General features: G+C 36.7%; 1 protein-coding gene across 2 annotated transcripts in view; it reads right to left on the bottom strand.

The window, feature by feature from the left end:
• Window positions 1-3: 3 nt before the first annotated feature.
• Window positions 4-21666, bottom strand: part of RUFY2 (RUN and FYVE domain containing 2) — a 40106-nt gene continuing 18443 nt past the window's right edge. For both annotated transcript variants that reach the window (XM_079793309.1, XM_079793310.1), the window contains exons 9-18: window positions 20739-20840; window positions 20491-20607; window positions 18800-18967; window positions 17539-17636; window positions 14963-15082; window positions 11786-11915; window positions 10649-10743; window positions 6688-6736; window positions 2327-2404; window positions 4-2228 (exon numbers count right to left, since the gene is read on the bottom strand). In XM_079793309.1, coding sequence (XP_079649435.1) covers window positions 2085-2228; window positions 2327-2404; window positions 6688-6736; window positions 10649-10743; window positions 11786-11915; window positions 14963-15082; window positions 17539-17636; window positions 18800-18967; window positions 20491-20607; window positions 20739-20840 — 1101 coding nt within the window. In that variant the 3' untranslated portion in view covers window positions 4-2084. The remainder of the gene's footprint in view (window positions 2229-2326; window positions 2405-6687; window positions 6737-10648; window positions 10744-11785; window positions 11916-14962; window positions 15083-17538; window positions 17637-18799; window positions 18968-20490; window positions 20608-20738; window positions 20841-21666) is intronic.

Genomic DNA, 21666 nt, shown 5'->3' with positions numbered 1-21666 from the left:
GTGTCAATTACTGATCATAAATCAAAGGTACTAAATATGTCTAACTGAAGATAAGACAAAGTGATTTCTGCCTTAGAGAAGGTAGCTGTGATAGCCCGTCAACTAAGCAACGTTTCATCTTAATGCCTGTACCTACTCTCTTAGCTATCCATTTTAGTCTCTTACTAAAATTTTAGAGGTCACATGTGCTTTTATTTTCCCATGAGTAAAACTATATAATGTTATCAATGAAAATTGCTCTTCTAAAGCAGGATAAGTTTTCAAATCTTTTATTTGTATTATAAAATTCACATTTTATTTTAAAACATTACAGGGTAGAAGGATTACAATCACAATTCCTTGGCACCATGATAGCATTATCGTGGTAGTACTGGCTAGATGAGGGAATGGTATGTGAAGTTTGCAAATCTTCCTTGAAAAACATAAGTGTAGGTTCACAAAGTACAAATGAAAAGCTTTGTAACATAAAATTCAAAATTGGTATGTGTTTTGTTTTTTAAGAGCTAAAACTAAATGGAGCAAATTGTATTACTGTGTCAAAAGCTTGCCTACAAAAATCTCAACTCAGTGGCGATACATGAGTTTTGAATAGCAAAGAACTGAAGGAGAGACTAAAAATCAGTTAGCCAGCCTTGGAATTTAAGCAAAAAATCACTTTAAATTTGTTCTAAGCACATTAATAAAAAACACTTAGTATCATAAAAATGTTCATCCAGCAATACAAAACAGTTTCAATAATATAATTTATCTCTTCAACATTTCTATCAGAGCATTCAAGAAAGACCACCTAAAAATCTGTCGGTTCTGCCAGAAGACCTCAAATTGGATTATGGAGAAAAATCTTTAAGTAAAATACTAGTTTCATACTTTGGCAATTTAAAAAAATAATTTTTAAACTTTTAATGAAAGTATGTACTCTGAGGAAAAGATCCCGCAAAATAAGTAACCCCCATCCTAGGGGGTAGGGGGTAGCCATGATTAAATTCACTAAATACAATGCTCCTAGGAGTAAGGTTATTCTAATATCACATTGTTTGAAAGGTTCACAGGGGTAAAGTGCATGGCTAAAATCTGACTTTAAAAAAAAAAAAGGAGGGTCCCTAGTAGTGATGCCATTCAAGTGATTATATACAAGGGGTAACTTGCTTTTTACAAATTAAATTCTTGTATATGCTATAAGCAATACAATGAGATTAGTGTTTATTCAATCTCATGCTTGAAATGGTTCAAGTATGTATTTCGTGGCAGGGCTGAGACCACATCTTCATCTGCTAACCAACCCTGGTTTAGAGGTGCTCAGTATGTGGTAAATTTTTTACTCTATATGCAGTAGCAGACCACTGCAATATTAATGCTTAAAAAATTACTGGAAAGATCTGCAAGTAGCAACTTAAGGTAAAAGGATGATGATTTAAACTTCCTTTCAAAATAAGGAAAAGGTTGAGGCAAAACAATAAACTCTTTAACCCACTATATCTGAAAGATAGCAACTACAACACTGGTTTTAGGAGCAAGACCCAAAGGAAATACAGCATAAAATATTGGCGTTTTCTAATGCAACATGAGCAAAGGGCCAAATAAATATAGTTGACGCCTTACCAAGCTAATTGAAAATCTGTTGGAATGTTAACATAAAAAATTCTACACATTTCCCATCTTTCTCTGCGAACCATGAAGCTTTAAAGTGCATTAAGAAAATTATAGGCACCATCAAATATCAACTTGGCGATCTGGAGAAGAAAATCTGAAGCCCTATTTTTAAGAAGGCCTTTATAAAATAAGGCAACTGTGTTAGCTATGCTATCTGGCCTTATCAATGTTATTAAGAGTTACATGATTATTACATGAACTAGGAATTAAGTTGAAGTTATTTTAAAGCATGCCCTGTTGAAATTCTTTTTTAATAATGGAAAGGAAATAACAAATTATACAACTTTTTAATTCCCAATAATTGAAGATGTGAAAGATAAAACTGGTACCAATACTGTCTGAAAGCTGCTTAAGAAGGGCTGTCTGAATATGTTGTGCACGTATTCATACGTAACATCATTAGTACTTCCATATAATGATTTCGCTTTAGAACCTTATGGCAAATTAGATGAGCATCTCTGAATCAGCAACGCATGACAGGAATCACAAACCCGTACTGGCTTTGGTGAAGAAGGCAAAGGCAGTTCGTTGTCAGAGCAAGCATTACAGAAAATTTCCCCACAGTTTCTACAGTGGTGCTATTATTGGGAAGAGGAAATCAAGAGAAAAAAATATGAATAAAATTAAAAGCCATATTTGCACTGAAACTCTTGGACTCACTTTCTACTTCACTTACCTTTCTCTTAGAGAGTGAGAATTCCTTTTCACATAGCTTACAATGAGTTGCTTCTTTGTCTTTCAACCAAACCAGTCCCTAGTAGGAGGAAAAATTAATGCTCAAATTGGTAACACTAAATTACATGTGGAAACATTTTCAACCAAGAACACTTTATAGGAATGTATACAGGTGCAGAATCAAAAATTAGTCTCGCCTGGCAGGAGTGGCTTCCTGATTGAGCATTGACCTATGAACTAGGTGGTCACTGGTTTCATTCCGGTCAGGGAATGGCCTGTGATGTGGGCTCAATCCCCGTTAGAGGTGGCAGCTGATCAATGATTCTCATTCTCATTGATGTTTCTATCCCTCAATAAGAAGAAAAAATTTTTAGATGAGTCCTTTCTCTTTGAGATATACTGAAATAGTTGTAAATTAAATGTGTGAACATGGATTCAAAATAATCAGGAGGGACAGGGTGTGGGTTGTGTGTGTATATTTATATAACAAGATTAGCCACATGTAAATACTGAAACTGAATAATGGTTTGTTTTTATTCTACAATTACATATGTTTATATTTCCATGAAAAAGTTTTTTAAAATAAAAACCTATTACTAATGGGAGTTTTCTTTAAGGAAAGGACCTTAAAAATTAGTCTAACAACAATTAAGGGCAAATTTCACTGAAATGCATTTGAGTTTGGCATTAGGTTTACTTTATACAGTAATTCCCTAAAACTTGGGAATTTGGAAATGGGATATTTGAGTTCAGACTTCACCTTAAATTCAGTTTCACATGGCCATTAGTTTCCCTCAAGTTCTATAACACAAATTTAACAGCTACTGTGTAAACCTTAGTAGAAAGTGTATATAAGTAGTTTTAAACAGGTGGGAGTTAATTTCTTACCTAAAATTTTTTATTTGACCCATTCTTAACCAATCAAGATCTTGTCTAGGGAAGAACATTTTTTCCTTATAAAAGCAACTTTGTTAGTGTCAGTTTTAGGATAAAAAGACCCAGGTGGAGAGTCCTCGATGCTTCTGACCTCTGGGGCCTTGATCACCTAACTAGAGAAAAATCCTCCAAGATTCCTGACAAAACTGTAAAGGAAAAAGGACTAAGCATTTACAGATAAAAATCACAAGGTTAATTTCAGATATTACTGTTTTACAGTCTTAATAACTAGCATTATCTCCTAGCAGAAAACAAATGGTGTTGGGTTAATTCATTTGAGGCAGTCTAAGGCTCCTTGGAACACAGGATTGTAAGAAGTGAGGGCTTTAAAAACCAGATAGCTCCAACACCACCTGCAAAGAATCAAATTATTTGAATTGTGGATTTTTTTTCTTAAGCACAACATGGAACCTTAAAAGAGTATGGGGCGGGGGGGGGGGAGAGGAACACCTGTAATAATCTGAACAATAAAGATTTATTTTAAAAAAGAGAGAATCCAGTCCTACTTGAGCACCATAAAAAAGGGAAGTGATTTACCAAATGCCCCAAAGCCACCTGTTGGAAGCAGCTTTCCTTCCTGCTCAGCTTTGCCTGTAAGGGATGGAGGGAGGACCCGATGTGAAGCAGATTCCCAAGCAGCACCATTAGATTCAGAGAGAACCTTTCTGACATCAGAGCTGGACTTTTCAGACTTAGAGTAATTTGACTGAATTTACCCTGCCTATCTCCCCAAGGACAGGCTGAGATCAGCAACTACAGCTCATTTTATCAGGAGAAAATGCAGTCCAGAGAGCTGTAGTTGCTTTCTCAAGAAAATATGGCTGTTTACAAGCCAAGCCAAGACTATAAGAGAACAAACTATTATTCTGCAAACAAATAGCTATTTTTCTCTGCTCAATTTCCAGAATGTAAGTCACCCAACTTATACACCACCACCACCAAACAGGACATTAGAGTATCCTTTTCTGGAGAAACAACTGCCCCAGAAAAAAGTGGGGTCCCCTCACTCAGCCCAGCCTGCACCCTCCAATCCAGGACCCCTATCACAATCCTGGACCACTGGCTCCTAATTGCTCACCTGCCTACCTGGTCGCCCCTCATGCTCCCCCCTACACACACACCAGCCTGGTCGCCCCACACGGCCTGCTTGTTCAGTCATTTGGTCGTCCCTCGTCCCACTGCCAGCCTGGTCACCCCATTGCAGCCTGCTTTGTGATGGTGTGATGGTCAATTTGCATACTACCTCTTTTATATAGGCTCTTCTAACTGAAAAATATTTGTCTTTAAATAATAACAGTAGGGCAAACATTCCTACCCATCTCCTTAAAAAGAGCAAAATAAAGGCATATGCAGATGTGCAAATTCTTAAAGTCTTTATCTTGGGATTCACCATTTTCCAAGAAGATACTGAAGGATGCACTGACCAAAACAAGTGAGTAAACCAAGGAAGTTCCGGGATTCAGGTAACAGGAGTTCTAACATGAAAAAGGTAAAGGGAATTCTAAGAATGGCAGTAGAGCAGAGAGCGTGACTGAAAGGGAAAAAGAACCAATTACCTGATGCATTTACCATGTGCAAAATATTTACCAAGCATTTTATACAGGTATAAGAAAATGTTGATATTCAAATACAACTAAATTTTAAAAATAAAAGGCCATTAACTTCAGAAATAAAAAGCTGAAAAATATAATTATATTACTTGGCCTAGCAAAGAATAGTATTTAGTTGTAATAAAGAAATTTAAGTGGGGGCCGGGGGGGGGGGGGGGGGGGGAGAATGTTAAGTGAATTCCACAAAAATTTTAATTATACTGGGAGGACAGTAAAAGAAGACACACCAGCCAAAACCGGTTTGGCTCAGTGGATAGAGCGTTGGCCTGCGGACTCAAGGGTCCCAGGTTCGATTCCGGTCAAGGGCATGTACCTTGGTTGCGGGCACATCCCCAGTGGGGGGTGTGCAAGAGGCAGCTGATTGATGTTTCTCTCGCATCGAGGTTTCTAACTCTCTATCCCTCTCTCTTCCTCTCTGTAAGAAATCAATAAAATATATTTTAAAAAAAAAAAAAAAGAAGAAGAAGAAGACACACCAGAGGAGAGGGAGCAAAACTCATCCATCATGTTAACCAGGCAATAGGTAGGTCTAAAATAGATCTTAAATAAAGAGCAAACAATATACAGTAGGTTCTCGTTACGTCGGAGATCCATTCCTATGGTGCGACATAATGTGATTTTCACCATAAGTCGGAACCTACCTACATAAGCACCTACGTCATTCACATGGAGCACATACACAGCAGTAATGAAGTGAAACAGTTAAAAAAAATTTTTTTAAAGATAACAATTCCTGACCTTGTGGTAAATAATAATAAACATAAAGCATATATGTACATACATCGAAATGATGGAACTTTTTATAAATAAAAGAGATGGCGACATAACCACGAAACATACATCGAGTCCGACATAACCCGAGGACTGCCTGTATACTGCATATTATTTAGAAACGGATAAATGCCTGAAGAAACTAGAAGAACTGGAAGTAGTTCCCTTTATGAGGACGGACCTAGGGTGCATAAGGGACGAGGATGAAGAACAAGAGACTGCTACCATAATTTATTTCTAGCACTATCTTGACTTTTTACATTATTTTCATGTAGCACTTTGATAAAAAAGCAAAATGGGTAGCTTATGCAGAAGGAAGCCATCTGTCACTGAAGTACTCAGACTATTTTCTCTTGTGTTATATAAGGGATTCTTTCATCCATCAAACGCATTCAGAACCATATACTGATAGATTACACCAATCATTTTCACATATCTTAACCTACCCAACATTCAAAGCAACCCTATGTTTGATTCATAAGCCCATTTAAGAAGAGGAAACACTAGTAAGTAATATACTGGCATAGGAACTCAATGATTCTCCAAAGGCAATTCCATTCTGTCATGCCCCACTTTGTAGGAAAATGGACAAAATTATTTGCAAGGTCATTTCCAATATGAAAAAAATTAAAATGTGGTTCCAAAAGTATAGGGAAGAGCTGAATTCCCCATCACACAGGCTCCCCACATTCAGTGTTTCTGCCTCTATAAATCCTGGGATTCAATAATATACCTTATATGTCTTTACCTTCTACTGAAGACTTTACACTAGAGGCCCGGTGCATGAAAATTCATGCACTGGAGGGGAGTCCCTCAGCCCGGCCTGCCCCGTCTCACAATCCGGGAGCCCTCAGGGGCAGGAGGCAACCCAGTGTTCAGGGGAAGGTGACACCCCCATCACAGCTCTGCTGCTGCCACTGTCGGCAGCGCAAGCCTCGGCCGGCCCTGGTTACCTGAGCCTCGGGCAGCCCTGGGCGGCTGGGGGTTGAGGGGACTGGGACTAGGAAGGTATATATATACCTTGAGGAAAACACTTTCTACTCACCTGCAATGCTTTGTTGGCTTCTTTTATATCTTCTATTTTAAGTTTTGATCTAAAAAGATTACAAATAAGTCCAAATTTCAGTATATATATTTAAATATAGGACATCTAATAATTCACTAGAAAGGTACTGCTTTTACACAGAATATAAAATTGTATATCATACATGATTCTTAATAATCTGGCTAGTGGGAGTATATTTTACATTTTCCTATATTTTCTGTCTGAAAGCAAAAATGTATTCTTTAAATTTAAAAATTGCTTTTTAAAAGAATACTGACATTTTCATGTGATTATGACAGTTAGTATTAATAATTAGCTATCATTTTTGGCTTATGGTATGCCAGACACTATGCTATAAATTTTGCATTCATAATCTCATTTAATCTTTTTTAAAAATATATTTTAAAGATGAAGAAAGTGAGTTCTAATGAGGTTTAGTCATTTGTAACAAGTCACAGAAGTAACTGGGGAAGCCAGGATTCAAACCCTGGTCTGTGTGACCACAAAGTCCACATGCTACCATTATACACATTATTTGTCTAACAGGTGCAAAAGAGAGGAGAAATTATGGAAGATATAATAGTAATACTTTAATTGAATGTATTGGGTGACACTGGTCAATAAGATCATATAGGTTTCAAGTGTACATTTCTATGATACATGATTGTATATTGCATTGTATGCCCACCACCCAAAGTCAAATCATCTTCCATCACCATTTAAAAATTTTTTTTAACTTTTTATATTGCTGGTTAAAATACCTTTATTCACAAATATGGACTCTAAAAACCTTGCCTCTCTCTAATACAAACTGCCAAGTATCCTAAAGAAAAGGGCTATCAGCCCAGCTTGGCTCAGTGGTTGAGCATATACCTATGAACCAGGAGGTCACGATTTGATTCCCAGTCAGGGCACATGCCCGGTTTGCAGGCTCAATCCCTGTGTGGAGCACACAGGAGACATCCGATCAATGATTCTCATCATTAATGTTTCTATCTCTCCCTCTCCCTTCCTCTCTGAACTCAATTTAAAAAAAAAAAAAATGTTTTAAAGTACTGAGCCAACCTCGGGCCCTCATCATCAACAAATTTTTAAAGAGATATTCATCATCCTTTGTATTAGGGAGGAATTTATTTTTACTTAATTCAATCTGATAACATGTAATCATAGGAATAGAGGATGAAAAAGAAGAGTATTTCAGCAGATAAACTGATACAGTCTGGGAAAACTCACAGGGCTATTGGTCCTTCCTCCAGCCCTGATTAAATTCTCGTCACTGCAGAAGAGGACTAAAGTTGACAAAGGTAGAATGTGTTTTGACTCACAACTGGCCCTATCCATAGCTTAGGGACTATGAGTTTCATAAGCAGAAAAGGAAAACTAATAAAGCTGCCACATAAAAATTCAAACATTAGTAAGGAAAAAACTACATATATCCTAAAGTAAAAAGACAAATGACTAAGTGGGGGGAAAAGATGTATACTGTGTACAACAATTAATTTACAAAGGTCCCATAAGAAAAAGATAAGCAATCCAACCAAAATATGTGCAAAATATAAACTCCAATACAAATGGAACACAAACAGAAGTTCAACCCTGCTCATGGTTAAAGAAGTATAAATAGTATTTTCAATGATCAAACTGGCAAAAATAAACATTCTCTCCTATTTCTTTCTAGAGAAGGGTTTAACATTGGAAGCGATGGGTAATTTGGCACTATCAAAAAATATGAAACATTCTTTTTGGCCCAGCAATCATCTCTATAAACTTTTTAGATATACTCAATAATAAAGTATATAATAATATATCAAATATACATACAAAGATGTTCACAGAAATACTGGGGGGGGGTGGTGTTTTTCTAAATATATTTTTACTTATTTCAGAGAGGAAGGGAGAGAGAGATAGAAACATCAATGATGAGAGAGAATCATTGATCAGCTGCTTCCTACATGCTCCCCATGGAGGGAATCAAGCCTGCAACACAGACATGTGCCCTGATCAGGAATTGAACTGTGACCTCCTGGTTCATAGGTCAACGCTCAACCACTGAGCCATGCTGGCCGGGCAGGGTTATTTAAAAATTAGAAACAGTTGTTTAAAAATAGGAACAGTTTCAATGATAGCACACTCGTGGCCCTGGCCAGGTGGCTCAGTTGGTTAGAGCGTTGTCCCAATATACAAAGACTGTGGGTTGGATCCCCAGGCCGGGCACAAACAAGAATCAACCAATGGATGCATAAATAAGTGGAACAAATCAATATTTTTCTCGCCCTAGCTGGGTTGGCTCAGTGGATAGAGAATCAGCCTGGAGACTGAAAGGTCCCAAGTTCGATTCCTATCAAGGACACATGCCTGGGTTGTGGGCTCGATACCTAGTAGGGGGCATGCCGGAGGAGCCAATCAATGATTCTCATCATTGATGCTTCTCCCTCTCTCCCTCTCTAAAATCAATAAAATATATATTTTTTAAAAATCAATGTTTTTCTCTGTCTCCTTTCCTCTCTAAATCAATAAATATATTTGATAATAAACAAATAAAAATGATAGCACATTCATCCTAAGGAATATCTTTATGTACTGGGATGGAAAAACTTCTAATACATATTCTTAAGTAAAAAAAAGCACAAACTTCAGAAAAACATGCATATAGCTGAGTTAGACAGGGATTAAGAATTCAGTTTACAATGAAAATATTTAGTAGTCAAAATAATCCTTGAAAATTCCTTAGTCAATAAATTTCTGTATAGACTGTTAAGTGTATCTGACCTTGAGCAGTAATTTTCATGAAAACTAAAATTTGAGAAACAATGAACTAAAGGAAAAAAGTCTGAATTCAGCTATCTGAACAGTCAAAAGATCATGCTTTTAATAAAACTATAAAATTTCTTGTGTTGAAAGAGATGGGTGAAAAGTAAGACACATTCCTTGTTTAACTATTCTAATGTTTTAATATTAAACCTTTATGATCTTACTAAATGTAAACATATTATTTTTTGTTGTGGGGATTCTTCATTGTTGAGTCCCTAGCATTTAGAATAGTGCCTGGCACATAGCGGAAAGTCAACAAGTATTTATCAAATGAATGAATGGAAAAAAGGTAATAAGCACTTAGCACTGAATCTGGCTCAAAGTGTGAGTAAATGGATGCCAGAATCACAATGCAGCTGTTCTTTGAATTTGCAGAAATAAAAACTGTTAGAAAGCTAATGTTTCCTTTTGTGGTTTTAGTGAACTACTCTTTCTCCTGCCCTTAGAAACTGGTTTCAAACTTCTTAATGGAATCCCATCTTAAGCAAAACGCAGACCACAGGAAACGCAGAGGAATATGTGAGACAGAACATTTCTCTTGTCTTTGTAGGAACCCAACAATATTTCAAACCAACCACACAGTATGGAGCCAAGCCCTTACTCCAGACAAGATAAAATACCCTTCACTTCCCACAATGTTGGCTCCTTCTCAAAACACTCTGCAAAAGCTGTCTCCAGATATTTTTAAAACTTGGCTTCTGTTGTTCTGAGAAAAATATAACTCCTGAATACTTTGATTTAAAGAAATTAAAGTCTTAGCTTTCATCTAGAAAATGTTCAGAGCCAAGATCTAATATGAAAACTTAATAAAATCTCTCTACCCTATAGTCTTATTTGCTAATCTTCAAAGTTTTTGTTTGGTTTTGTTTTTAATAGTTCTTTTTAAAAAAATATATTTTATTGATTTTTTACAGAATCAATACTCCCCACCAGGTATGTGCCCGCAACCAAGGTACATGCCCTTGACCGGAATCGAACCTGGGACCCTTGAGTCCGCAGGCCGACACTCTATCCACTGAGCCAAACCTGTTAGAGGTGTTTTTAATAGTTCTTATCTTTCTTTTCTATATTTAAACTTTTCTGCCTGTTTGGTTTGGCACACTTAATAAAAATCAATGACTACTTAGTTGAAGGAAAAAAGATAAATTACTCGCTAAGTTTGTTGCCAAGTTCTTGAAGAGCTTGCTCCTTTTCATGATATATTTTTTTCAGCTGCTGATTTTCATCCTGGAGGTTAAGGAACTCCTTCAAAACAGTAAAAAACAAAAACAAAAACAGACAACGCAATTTAAAAGAAACAAGAAAACTCCACATTATATACATACCATTAATTAGGAACACAAATCCTTTAGCTTTTTATATAAAAAACAGTACTGACTGACAGATCTCAGAGGGGAGGGGGAACAGGAAAAGATTAACCAAAGAATTTAATACTAGAAGCCTGGTGCACAAGACTCGTGCACCCCTCAGGGGATGTCCACCTGCCAGCTTAGGCCCAATCCCAGGCTGGCAGTCAGACATCCCTCTCGCAGTCCGGGGCTCTCGCAGTCCAGGACCCCTCGCTCCTTACCTCCCACCTGCAGCGGAGGCAGGAGAGGCCACCTCTGCTGCGCTTGCCAGCCGTAAGCCCGGCTTCTGGCTGAGCAGCACTCCCTCTATGGCAGCGCACTGACCACCAGGGGGCAGCTCCTGCGTTGAGCATCTGCCCCTTGGTGGTCAGTACGCATCATAGCGACCAGTTGTTCCACCGGTTGGTCGATTTGCATATTACGCTTTTATTATATAGGATATGCCTAGCCCGTGGATACAGACAGTAGTGCAATGAAGGCATGGGGTCGGGTGGGGGAGGTGGAGGAGGGCAAAAGGGGGAAATGGAGGACATCTGTAATACTGTCAACAATAAAAATTTAAAAATAAAAAAAATTATATGTCCAAAGCTCTTTCATAATTGCTCTATCAACGATCAACTATTTTCTATTCATTTAACCTCCTTACTGATATATATATATTTAAATATAATTTTATTGATTTCAGAGAGGAAGGGAGAGGGATAGAAATATCAATGAGAGAGAATCATCAATCGGCTGCCTCCTGCACGCCCCCTACTGGGGATTGAGCCCACAATGGATGCTCTATCCACGGAGCCAAACTGGCTAGGGCTCCTTCCTGATATTTTTTAAGATGACTAGTATAGTGTTTCCTTACTATAAATGTAAATTATGATTTGATTCTCTTTATAAATAACTTTCATCAAAATGTAATTTTTAAAAGTTTTACCACCATTTACTTTTTTAAGACTAATGATCTGTTGGGTCTCATTTCTAAGATGAGATAAGGAATCTTTTTCCTTTTGAAGATCTTCCTGCAAAGTCTGCCTCCATTCCTTCTCAATCTTCAAATCAGTTTCCAGTTGTGCCCTTGAATGACAAACAAACAGAAGCTCAGTACTGCTGCTCACATGACAGTTGTATGTATTCTTTAACAAGAGCATCTTTTTGGTTGATTATTTTTGCCTTTATAATTCATTTTAAGGCCACACTATACTATTACAACTAGTTACAGTAACAGTGTAGTATGAGAAATACGAGGTTTTATTTACATTTCTGTGCCATGTGAAAAATTTTACAACATCTAATGAAAAGTACTCTTCTGATATAAAAATTACAGCAACCACTAAATCAGTTTAACATCAGTAACAGAAAAACCAGCTGTGGTGCAAAGAGCTACTTAGATTACTGTTGGAAGCTGACCAATTACAGGATGGTAAGACCAAGGAGACACGGGAAAATCCTCACTGCCTCGGAATGCCAGCCCACATTTGAAAGCACTACTTCAACATTCTAACAACAGGCACTAGCTGACGAGACAGAAGTTGTGAAATTCCTTCATTTCAATAATTATTGCTCAGAAGTAGGTATAACGGGAGTATATACTAATAATGCTCCAGTTTCTAATACTTTACATTTTAATTATAATATATCATAATACTGAAAATATTACATTATTTTAATATTCTGTGTTAATGTTTTTATTATTTCTGTTTCCTCATTCAAGTTAGCATTTCTATTTACAGCCACATTTTTTCAGTGAAGTAAACTTCAGATTTTATTATTCGAGTTGATGAGAAGAGACACCTCAAAATAGAATTTACAAATGGTTGATAAATACTATTTTACTACAAATTTAAAAGGAATACATAGGGGCGAATATAATATTACTAACACTGAAGTAACCAAAGTACAGAGTGCCTTCCTGAGTGAGTGGCCTTACCACCATCCACAATCAGAAAAACTAAGTGAAGCGAGTTCCCCTCCCTCCCCCGCAGCCCCCACCCCTTTGCTCTCCCACAGGCGTGCACGTCCTAAACTCTAAGGTCCCCCTGAGACTTGCATCCAGTGGAGCAATGGGCAGCAGCAGCTCATCTTGGGCTAAGCTTCTGGACCTGTCTCCAAGGCCCCCGTTTCTCACTTCTCAGTGAGCTTAAAGCAGCCCTGCCTGGGTCACTTGTCACTGTGACTTTTACTTCTCAGGGAGCCCACAGCCCTGTGTGGCTCACTTTCCTGTAACGTTCTAGAAGGCCAACGCAGCACCGCCTAGGATCTCTCATGTTGCTTCTTCCATCCTAAGCCCTTCCTTGTTTCACTGTCCCCAACTTTAATAAATGTACTCTCAAAATAAAAAAAAAATACTGAGTGAAAAAACAAATTAAAAAAAAATTTTTAATTACTATATATTGTCAAAACCTGCTGACCACCAAAAGCAGAAAATCATAAGAAAAAAAAGAGCCCTAAATGGTTTGGCTCCGTGGATAGAGAGTCGGCCTGCGGACTGAAGGGTCCCAGGTTTGATTCCAGTCAAGGGCATGTACCTTGGTTGCGGGCACATCCCCAGTAGGGGGTGTGCAGGAGGCAGCTGATCGATGTTTCTCTCCCATTTATGTTTCTAACTCTCTATCCCTCTCCCTTCCTCTCTGTAAAAAAATCAATAAAATATATTTTTTAAAAAAAATATATATATATATAAGAGAGAGAGAGAGAGAGAGAGAGAGAGAGAGAGAGAGAGAGAGAGAGAGAGAGGCTGGCAGAATGGACAAAAACCAAACTATAAGAAACTTACTTCAAATAAAATAATAAAGATTAGGCTGAAAGTAAAATGGCAGAAAAATGCAAACATTAATCTTTTGTTTACTACATAAAAATACTCATCAAAAGAAAGCAGAAGTGGCTAAATTAATTCAGACTTCAAAGCAAAGAAAATTACCAGAAACAAAGAGGCACATTATATAATGATAAAAAGGTCAATTCACTAAGACATAGCAATCCTAAATGTGTGGACACTAAACAACAAAACTTCGGAATACAACAAACAAAAACTGATAGACCTGAAAGTAGAAATATCTAAGTCCAAGTTACTCGAAATTATAGAAAATTTAACCAATCCTCTTTCAATAATTGATCTGCTAGACAAAAAGTCAGTAAGAACAGAGAACATTTCAACCAACAGATCTTAAGGCAGCTTAGCAAGTTATATATCAGACGTGATATGGGGTCTTGTTTAATGATCTGTTACACATAATATATAACTCTACTTTCTACTGTTGTTTTTTAAAATATATTTTATTGATATTTTACAGAGAGGAAGGGAGAGGAAGAGGGATAGAGAGAAACATCGATGAGAGAGAAACATCAATCAGTTGCCTCCTGCACACCCCCTACTGGGGATGTGCCCGCAACCAAGGTACATGCCCTTGACTGGAATCAAACCTGGGACCCTTCAGTCTGCAGACCAACGCTCTATCCACTGAGCCAAACCGGTTAGGGCTGTTGTTGTTTTTTTTAATAACAAAAGTAATATATATTTACTAGGAGGAAATACTAATGTTTATAAAGTAAAATTAAAATATCCCTGTCAATCCCAGAATCTGTATTCTTTATAAACTATTTTCTATGTATATGTAAGTATACACGTATGCAGTTTTAATTTTATAAAAAATAGGATCATACTTAGCATAGCATACAGTCTGCAATTTTTTTTCAACTCAATGACATATACTGACATCCTTCTTACTTAGCTATATACAGATCTATCATATGAAGTACTCATAAAAATGTTCTCAGAAAACATCATGTTCTCTGATAATAGATGTTCCTTGAAGTTATAAAGGCCTATCATACTTAGAATCTAGAGACACAATGGCCATCAGATTAACATTAAACAACAGAAATAAAACTCTCCTTGAGCAAAAAGACAGCAATACAGTTGAAAGCGCTCTATAAGCAATAAAGGTAGTAAAAACCAAGTTTTAATCTAAGTATGTTATCTAATTTTTTTTATTTTTAAGAACTCTACAATCCAGCTGGCATCATTAAATAAATGAAAATATTTTACCACAGGTGCAAAAGAAAGAGGGGCGCATGGAAATCACATTAATACAAATATTTTTTTCCAAGAGCGAAATACTCACAGTTGTTTCTCCTTTTGAGAGATTTGTTTCTGCAGACTGTCGGATTTACTCTGACATTCTTGTAGATATTTCTTATCTTCCTCTTCAGCTTCCAGTTGCGCCTTCTCTGCTTGCTGCAATCTGGTGTAATTCAAATCAACTTTGGGTAAAACTGAGGCTAGAACTAGGGTGTAAAAGGGTGAAGAAGACAAATAAAAGAAAAATGGGGAAATAGAAACATTTCTAAATGAAAACAAAGTTTGGGGGAAAACTCACAAACTCAAACGTGAAAGAGCCACACAATGTCTAAAAATTGTTTTGTGATTTTTTTCAATATAACATATAATATGCCCAGAATACTATCTTCAAATTTGTTTTATTTCTTGTTTATAATTAACAATGCAAAGCAATACAGCCTTTACCACTTTTGTAGAGCATAATGAATCAACTATCAAAGTATAATAGGTGTGTTACTGTCTTTTTACAAAACCATGAAAAGCATAGTACTTCTGTCTACACTAGGTGAAGAAACCGCATTGTCATCTATTATGTTAGGATGTGTACACCAGGAATCAAGTGTGCTAACAAGGCCAAGAGCAAAGACCTGCAATTACTTCAAATAATAGTTTAGTCCTCCCCATAGGATCATTACACATTTACTAAATTATGCCAAAGCTGTATGTATATGTGTGTTTGTGTTTTAAGATTTAAAAGAATTTAGTACTAGTTGGCAACATTCTCTAGAGATTATTTTTGTTCCTCATCATTGCATTTTAAAAATTGGCTAAAAATGTGATTTCCATTTTTTCTGTTTTTATTTGTAAGGCATTGCTTCTCCCTGTGCTTAGCTCCACTCCCTGACTCCTACGGCCATCTAGGATTTCTTATATGTAACTTCAATATATTTATAAGAGAACATCTCCCAAGTATTCAAGAGACATTAATTCCTTTTAGAGAATCCTAAGAGAAATTTCTATCCAACTAACCAAAAATATTGCCTCTTCTTTTCTTCCTTAAAACCATACCAATGGGGCAACCCTCACATATTTCAGAAGTATGAATGCTACTTCTAAGGAAAAGAGAGTAACATTCCAGTTATCTCTAAATTTAAAATATTAAGGTGGGGGGTAGGGGACACAAGTGTTTTCATGTTATAGAACCTAAAAGAAAAGTCAGTGTGAGGTAGGCCATGAAGCTGTGCTATCACAGAAGAGTGCTAAGGGGAACTAAAAACTTGAGGGGCTAAAGCACAAGATGATGGCCAATCTGGGTTATAAACTATTTTAAACATATTTTAAAATTAGTAAAAGAGCCATCAGGCGAGGAAGGGACCAATAGTGTGTGTGTGTGTGTGGGGGGGGGGGCGGGATGTGTGAATCTGTGCCAACACATTGTGAAACTGATTAACTTATTTTTAAACTAAATTTTTATATTTTCCATCAAAAAGTAGCAAAAAAGATAAAACTGCATTTTAAAATCCTGACCTCGAAAGGTCAATACTCAAAACCAGCCCTTGTGCACAGGACCTAAGGGATGTGTTTTGGAAATCCAAGTGCATCCACTCTGCTTTATGGCAGTGTATTAACACAGCAGCTGATCAAGAAGTGTACAGGGTCCCTAACACCCTTTTAGAAGACTTAATAGCATAAATTCTTTTCTATTTAATATATTGTAAAATTGTTGATTCTCTTTTAGTCTATGTAAATACAGTGGTTGGTTTTTAGAAAGATATATCTTTGACCAGCTTGTACTGGTCCTGAGTGTCACTGCTGGCACATTTCACCAATGACATTGCAATTGTCCTAGTTTGAGTTAACAAATCACTGTCACTTCATAATGGAATGGACAGAAATCAAAGACAGAAAAAGGTAATAAAGATGTCCAAAATGTAAAAATGGGGATAAAGAACACAAAAAAGAAAAAAGAAGAAAGAGGATGTCAATAAAAGAATATTCATGTCAATAAAGCATTAATAGTTATGTTTTTCATAAGTAGATTCAAAGAAAGCAATGATAAGACATATGTTGACACCAACATGACAGGTCAATGGAAATACATTACATTTTCCAACAATAAAAGTGAAAAATGCCAATATAAAACAATTAAATTTAAACAAAATTATCTCTTGGGTTGAGTTAAGGAGCCTACCTCAAATAAAACACAACTCAACTGTCAACTCAGAAAGCTTGATTTCAGATAGAGAGATGGTGAATGACAAAGGATATGATAACCAATATGCATGGAAACCAATCAGGAACAATTCCACCATGAATTTTGTTCACTTTACATTTTTTCGAGGTTTCTGTTTGTGTATTTGTTTTATGTAACGTAATAGATTGAACCACATGAAATTGCTGATATTAGGCCTTTAAAATATATACATATAAAACGGCAAGTTCAAATGAATCAGCTTCATATAAAGCAACTTGATTCCATGCAACAACCAAAACAAAAAAAGGCAAAATTCTGCTGGGCTAAAAGAAAAACATGTCCTAACCTAAATTTCCTTAATGTTTTTTTGTGGCAGATGTCAGAGTTGAATAAAGAAAAGGGGGAAAAAGAAAGAAAAAAAGAAACTAAGACTGGAAATGCTGTACCTTTGTTCCAGCTGCCTCATGGCTACAGTAATTTTATTGGTTTTTTCTTCTAGTCGGGCAATTATTTCATTTTTTTCTTGCAAACTATCTTCGGAACCCTATTTAGAAAAACATAAAAGCTATAGTGGCTTTGATTTTTAACGCTGAATATTTGTAAGTTTTGTATACCGTTCTGCTATGGGACTGTTACTTTGAAATGAGCAGAGTTAATTTATAGATTAAAATACTCCTATGATATTAAGCAGTAGTACTACCAGTCTTCATTTAAAATATAGTAAAGGAAAAGGAAAAAGCCTTCAATGTTTTTGGAAGACAACAGGATAAGCTCTTGTAACATACACTATTTTTCAAATTAAATTGTAAAGGGATTTTGGCAACTAGTCTACTTAACAAAAATGTCACTTTGTTAGAGAATTCACAATCATTAGAGTAAAGCATTTCAATCAAATCTTTCTCAGGACTATACTGTATAAAGAAGTTCACAGAGCTCAGCCTGCATGGCTCAGTGGTTGAGCGTTGACCTATGAACCAGGAGGTCAGGGGGTTTGATTTTTGGTCGGGGCACATGACAGGGTTATGGGCTCAATCTCCAGTGTGATCCTGTCTTCACTGATGTTCCTCTCTCTCTCTCCCTTCCTCTCTGAAATCAATCTACACTAATAAAAGAGAAAGATGCAAATTGTACCTTCACAACACCCACCAGCCAATCAGGAGTATGCAAATTAACCCAACAAAGATGGCAGGTTGATTTGCATACACAGGTGCTGAGCGGCCGGGGGCGGGGCAGGACGCTTGCGATCCGCACCACCCCAGCAGCTCCGGGCCTCTGGGCAGTGAGGGAAGGCGGAAAGGCGGTTCCGGGCCGGAGCAAAGGCAGTGCCGGCAGCCAGGGGAAGGAAGGCCCATTCTTACACGAATCTTCGTGCATCGGGCCTCTAGTAAAAATATATCTTTAAAAAAGTTCACAAAAATGTCTTGCATATTTAGACTGAGTTTTCCCAAAAGATTTAACCTTCATGCTGTTAACCTTTCAGCATTAAAAAACAAATTCAGATAGGTGATTTTTTATAGTTCTTTGATACTTTTTTCATTGCTACATTTCTTAAGCTTCCATTTAGAAATAAAACAAACCTCATTGCTTTTTATAACCAATATGGCACAGTTAAAATGGGCTCATCTCTTAAAAACCAAACCTTGTGTACAAATATTCATTTTCAATTTATATAACAAGAAATTCCAAGAATTTAAGAACATTCCTTACCTGCAACTTTTGGTACATCTCTATGTTAATTGCTTTAACTTCCTCTAGTTGTTGTCTAAGGCCTATCAAAGTATCTTGTTTCTCATGGATATCTTTCTCCAACAATTTCATGGCAAGTTCAATCTCATGCTTCATACTAACTTGTACAGCTAACTCATTCTCCACATCCTGTAATTGCAATATATCCTCAGTTCAGATGCCACTTCAGGATGTCAAAAGTCAGATACACAATAGTTAGTGAGACCAAGAAAGAGTTTCTATTCAGTCCTGGCAAGATGGATAAGTTGGTTGGAGTGTCCTCCTGTGCACCAAAAAGGTTTAGGGTTCAATCCTCGGTCAGGGTGCATATGGGAGGCAACCTATCCAACCTTCTCTCCCACACCGATGTTTCTCTCTCCTCTCCTCTTCTCTCTCTCACTCTCTCTCTCTCTCTCGTCTCTCTCTCCTTTCCTCTCTCTCAAATCAATAAAAAAAAACATATCCTTGTGTGAGGATTTAAAAATACAAGTTTCTAGCCCTCGCCAGTTCAGTGGACAGAGCTAAACCCGGGGACTGAAGGGTCTTGGTTCAATTCTGGTCAAGGGCACGTTCCTTGGATGCAGGCTTGATCCCTGGCCCTAGTTGGAGCACATGCAGGAGGCAAGCAGTCAATGTGTCTCTCTCACATTGATGTTTCTCTCTATCTCTCCCCCTCCATTCCACTCTCTCTAAAAATCAATTTAAAAATACCTCGAGTGAGGATTAACAACAACAAAATTTTCTGTTCAATATGTAGACTACTCCTTTTGAGTTATAAGCTCCACTGAAGGGAATAAATCAGGCCCTATAACAACATTCTAAATATTTTCAAATGCAGCCCTGGCTTGGTTGCTCATTTGGTTAGAGTATCATCCTAATACACCAAGGTTGCAGATTCCATCACTGGTCAGGGCACATACAGGAAGCAACCAATGAATGCCTAGATAAAGTGGAACAACAAATTGATGTTTTCCTTTGTCTGTCTGTCTCTCTCTGCCCTTCTCTCTCTATATAATCAATAAATAAATATTTTGCTAAAATGAAAGAACTTCCGACACTCTGTTAATTATTATTATTCTACTGGCTAATGAATGAATATTTTTTGCCTCAAAATCTCAGTATTGACTTTCCTTAGACAGAAAAATGAAGTAGTCCATATAAGTAAAAGCCAAGATAACTCAAAATTTTTGCTTAAAGAATTTTACATCAGAAGGAAAAGATGTTTCCGAGTATTAAAGACAAATAGCAAAAGGGATGAAAAAGCTCACAATACTCTCTTTTTGACCTGGGAGGTAGTTATACAGGTATTTACATTCTAACCTATTTGTAGTTTTCTGAAGGTATTATATTTCATAATTTAAAAAGGTAAAACGTTAATTTTAAATATGATTCTACTAATATTTGAATACGTCATTTTATTCTGTTTCCTTTTTTGTAGTGCTGGTCACAATCTATTTATTTCACAAACACAAACAGTTTAAAAACACTGTTTAAAAAACACGGATACAATGGGAACTTAAAGAATTTGAGGGGATTAAGGGAATGAGATTGATTGCTATCCCACTGAGGAAAATAAGGCTGAAAGAGATTTTAAGTAGTGCTTGCTTAAGAGTAAATAATAATAGTAACAATAACTGTTATTAATGTACTCATATAACTTCAATGTATCCTACCTGTCGTAGCTGCGACTCATCTCGAAGCTGCTTTCTGGCTTCATTGTACATTTCATCGAGCCCCTGCCGAGAATGCTTGTATGTTTGAAGCTCAGTTTCCACATCCACTTTGGTAACCTAGGAAGAAAGCTTTCTCCTCTGTAATCACTGTTATTAACACAGCACAGAAATACCTAGTCTACACCAAAGTCCCAATAAGTAACAATTTCTGACACGAGACAGTCTGTTTGCAATCTGTCTATACTTACCTCTAAGTGCTGCTGTGTTTTCATTAAAATCAACTTATTCTCACTTCGTAATTGATGATTTTCTTCTTGAAGTTTAATGATATTATTCTTTGCTATTGCTAACTAAAAATTATGAAATGGGCAAGAAAAAAATTTAAACAGCTTTATTTGTATTTGCTTTACAGGTTATGTTCACGGCTATCAATAATAGAAAATAAAATCCTAAAGCTAGTAAAAATCTCACAACTACAAAAACTTGCATAAAAAAAATGTGCCCTTATTATCCCAAGATACCAATGAAAGAAATTTACTAATTTCTACTATTTCCTTTTGTTAATCAATATATACTATGTCAATTGAAACATACTATGCCTATCTGGTTTACAATATGTCCTGAATATAAAGTGCCTAAGTAAGCATATAAAGAATTATGTGTTAAACAACTAAACTGTAAAGACTTGTGTAAAGACAGAAATATCTATAAGGAAAAAAAGTTTCACTATCATTGAAAATGACATTCATGATAAGCAAATAGGATACCCTGTGAAGCATGGCACACTGAGTGACCAGGGCCAGTATGAGTCAGCTCTCATCATCGGAATTGAACATGAATGGCTAAGTGGCTTGGCTCTGAGGCCCAGAATAAAAAGAAGGATCCTAGGGAAGGGAAGCAGGGGCCACTCCACAATGTTGGCTCGCAAGTAAATTTCTGAATAATTTATCAGGGATACGACTTGAACTTCAGTGTGCCTAAGGCCAAGAAGAGGCACGAACCAGTGAGCAGCTCTTTCTGATGATCCCAAACCATCAAAACAAAGATGCATTCTTAACTGCAGACATGCAAACAACCATGTGTTCCCTGGTTTGAAAAAATTGGGCAAGTTTTAAAAGAAATAATTTAAATTAATATGGAAAATAGCACTAATAAAATAACAGATTTCTTCCTCTA

This window comes from Cnephaeus nilssonii (genome assembly GCF_951640355.1).
Source record: "Cnephaeus nilssonii genome assembly, chromosome: 16".
NCBI lineage: Eukaryota > Metazoa > Chordata > Mammalia > Chiroptera > Vespertilionidae > Cnephaeus > Cnephaeus nilssonii.
The sequence above is the reverse complement of the archived record's forward strand: the minus strand, read 5'-3'. Positions and strand labels throughout refer to the sequence as shown.